Source organism: Castanea sativa, chromosome 7 (genome assembly GCF_040712315.1).
Source record: "Castanea sativa cultivar Marrone di Chiusa Pesio chromosome 7, ASM4071231v1".
Lineage (NCBI taxonomy): Eukaryota > Viridiplantae > Streptophyta > Magnoliopsida > Fagales > Fagaceae > Castanea > Castanea sativa.
Genome location: NC_134019.1, coordinates 46,340,470 through 46,343,547, shown reverse-complemented (window position 1 = coordinate 46,343,547; position 3,078 = coordinate 46,340,470). Strand labels below are relative to the sequence as shown.

The 3,078-nt window shown below is 35.0% G+C and overlaps 1 protein-coding gene across 1 annotated transcript; it reads left to right on the top strand.

Moving 5' to 3' along the window:
* The first annotated feature begins 805 nt into the window (after nucleotides 1–805).
* LOC142643398 (endochitinase 2-like) lies at nucleotides 806–2,750 on the top strand. The gene is made up of 3 exons (XM_075818011.1): nucleotides 806–1,356; nucleotides 1,783–1,933; nucleotides 2,125–2,750. The coding sequence occupies exons 1-3, from the start codon at nucleotides 939–941 to the stop codon at nucleotides 2,516–2,518; spliced, it is 963 nt and encodes a 320-aa protein (XP_075674126.1). The 5' UTR covers nucleotides 806–938; the 3' UTR covers nucleotides 2,519–2,750.
* The last annotated feature ends 328 nt before the right edge of the window (nucleotides 2,751–3,078 follow it).

Below are 3,078 nucleotides of genomic sequence, written 5' to 3'. Positions count from 1 at the left end.
TTTAAACTTGTAAGTGACATGTGTTGAAAGTAAATCCCACATTGATTGGGACCATTTTTCAGCTTGATTAGATTTTAATGACAGAAATCATTGCTTTTCTGTTGAATTAAAGCAACATAACCATTATTTTCCTCGTCAATTTTCAATATATAATGTTACATTCATGAGAAAAACAAAATTCAATGGCTTGGATTGCATATATCATATATATGCAGTATTATAAAAATTGAAATTTGATCATGGCAAAAACTTGTTTATAACTTAAAAACATGACACATTTTTAAGATATAAATACAGTATAAAACAAACATCGCCCTTTGATTATAACTTAAAGCAAATAAGAGTTTCTATTTGTAGTCTAGATATGTCATATTGGTCACATGTTAAGTCATAAGGAAAACACTGTAATAGAAATATATATATTAAGTTAAAACTCAAGTACAACAATTTAGATGATTAGATTCTCCAATTTTCAAACATATAACTTTGAATTTAATTATTATTAGAAATGTTAAAATTATTTATGTTATATTGATCAATGTTTACATTTAATCAGCAAACCTATTGATCAATCTAAGTTACTCATTATGCATTATCTATCTTGCTTCCTAGATTGATAGCTATCTGTTAGGCACGCTCTGAAGTCGCGAATGAATCAAATAATAGTTGATGTCTACAAATTATTAATAGAATTCATGTACAACAAGATAAGGTCATTAAAGCCGCCCACATGCTCTTCTTTATCAAAGCTTTTGTTGACTAAATTGCTACTAGATAAGATGGGAAGCTGAAACCAGCCATCGTTATTGAACAAGTCCAAAAACATTAAAGATAAACAAACAAAACTTGATCCCTTTCTACTCTCTACTCTCTACCACCCCTATAAATACCATCCCACTCACCATCCTCAAACATCAACTTGAAACACAAACAACTATATGAAAATGAGGTTTTTTGCTTTGGTAATTTTCTCTTTGCTGTTCTCTTCATTCCAAGGAAGCTTAGCTGAGCAATGTGGAAGGCAAGCAGGGGGTGCTCTTTGCCCAGGTGGGCAGTGCTGCAGCCAGTTTGGCTGGTGTGGCACCACAGCTGATTATTGCAACACTGGTTGTCAAAGCCAATGTGGTGGTGGTGGTGGTGGAGGAGGAGATATTGGTGGTATAATTTCAAGGGATAGTTTTAATCAGCTGCTGAAGCATCGTAATGATGCTGCCTGCCCTGCTAAGAATTTCTACACTTATGATGCTTTCATAGCAGCTGCAAAGTCCTTTCCTGGCTTTGCCACAACTGGGGACACTGCCACTCGTAAAAGAGAGGTAGCTGCTTTCTTAGGCCAAACTTCACATGAAACTACCGGTTAGTCCACTTTTACCATACTTATCAGTATAATTAAACAAATTCAAATTGTTACATAGATCATAGATCACATGAAAACCATACTATTGATTGCTAAAGAAAAACATGATTTTGTCAAATGCCATAGTTGGTAATGATAAGATTCTTTCTTTATTTTATATCTATATGAAAAAAAAGAAGAAGGAAAATATACTTTGGTAAAGTGACTGATTTTCTATTCTAATTTGAAATAATTGCTTTTAACGAATCTTTAATGTATTTGATGGGAGTGATAAGATAATCACTTTATTTCAATGGCTAAAGTCACTCATATATGGACTACAATTTAATGATAAAGTGTACTGAAAAAAAAATAAAAACAGTGACTTTGCTACATGAGTTTTACAATTTGTTTGTTTAACGAATTAATTTATGTTGTGCATGTAGGGGGATGGCCAAGTGCACCTGATGGCCCATACTCTTGGGGGTATTGCTATCTTAGGGAATCAAATCCTGGATCATATTGTGCATCAGATCCAAATTATCCTTGTGCTCCTGGTAGGCAATATTATGGCCGTGGTCCAATCCAACTTTCGTGGTTAGTAAATGAACTTATAATCCACAGTTTAATGATCTAAATTTTACACTATTTTATATAACACATTTCACATGTAGTATTAATGGTAAGTTCATATGAGAATTAATAATAATTTAATAACTCTGTAGTTGTGAAAATGTTGTCTATATAATATTACTCTGTGTACTAAATCACTAATTATGACAATTCAGGAACTACAACTATGGGCGGTGTGGAAAGGCCATAGGAGTGGATCTATTGAACAATCCAGACCTTGTGGCCACGGATCCAATAATTTCATTTAAGACAGCAATTTGGTTTTGGATGACTCCACAGTCACCAAAACCATCATGCCATGATGTAATCACCGAAAGATGGAACCCGTCTGGTGCTGATAGTGCAGCTGGTCGGTCTCGCGGCTATGGTACCATCACAAACATCATCAATGGTGGCCTTGAGTGTGGTAAAGGTTGGAATGCTAAGGTGGAGGATCGCATTGGATTCTATAAGAGGTATTGTGACATTCTTGGAGTTGGGTATGGTAACAATCTTGATTGCTACAACCAAAGGCCTTTTGGAAATGGACTGCTGGTAGACACTATGTGATTAAATAACCCAAAATTATGAATCTAAACGTGTCCTATCCTTTTCAGTTACTTGGTATTACCTTGTAGTCTTGTGGTTTAGATGAAGAATAAAGATCATTTGATTAATCAGAGGTTAATCAAGGGTTTGATGTGAAGACAGATAAGAACTTTTTATGTCTCTCTTTTCTTTCTTCTACATTTTTCTTTTTTTTGCTGAATGAAAAAAGTGGGGTTTACCGTGTGAGGGCTCATCGACTCTCTCTTTTCTTTCTTCCACCTTCTTGTTTGCTATGGATGTTGTTGTTATTATTAAAGAATATTTACACAAATGTTGAAAGTAATTAAAGTGGATTAGCTCTTTGAAAGCCCTGTTACAAAATAGCAGCCCAGTGTTATGCACCACTAGCAAACGTCCAACGAATTAAGTGGACAAACTCTAGAGGAAGCCTGTTAAAAATAGTAGTCCACTTTTTGCACTGGAACCAAACCCAACTCCACCCATAACTCTCTCAACCTAGAAAGCCCAAGTTCTAGCAAGGCCCGGGGCCAATAGCAAAACTTGAGCTTGACGAATTGTAA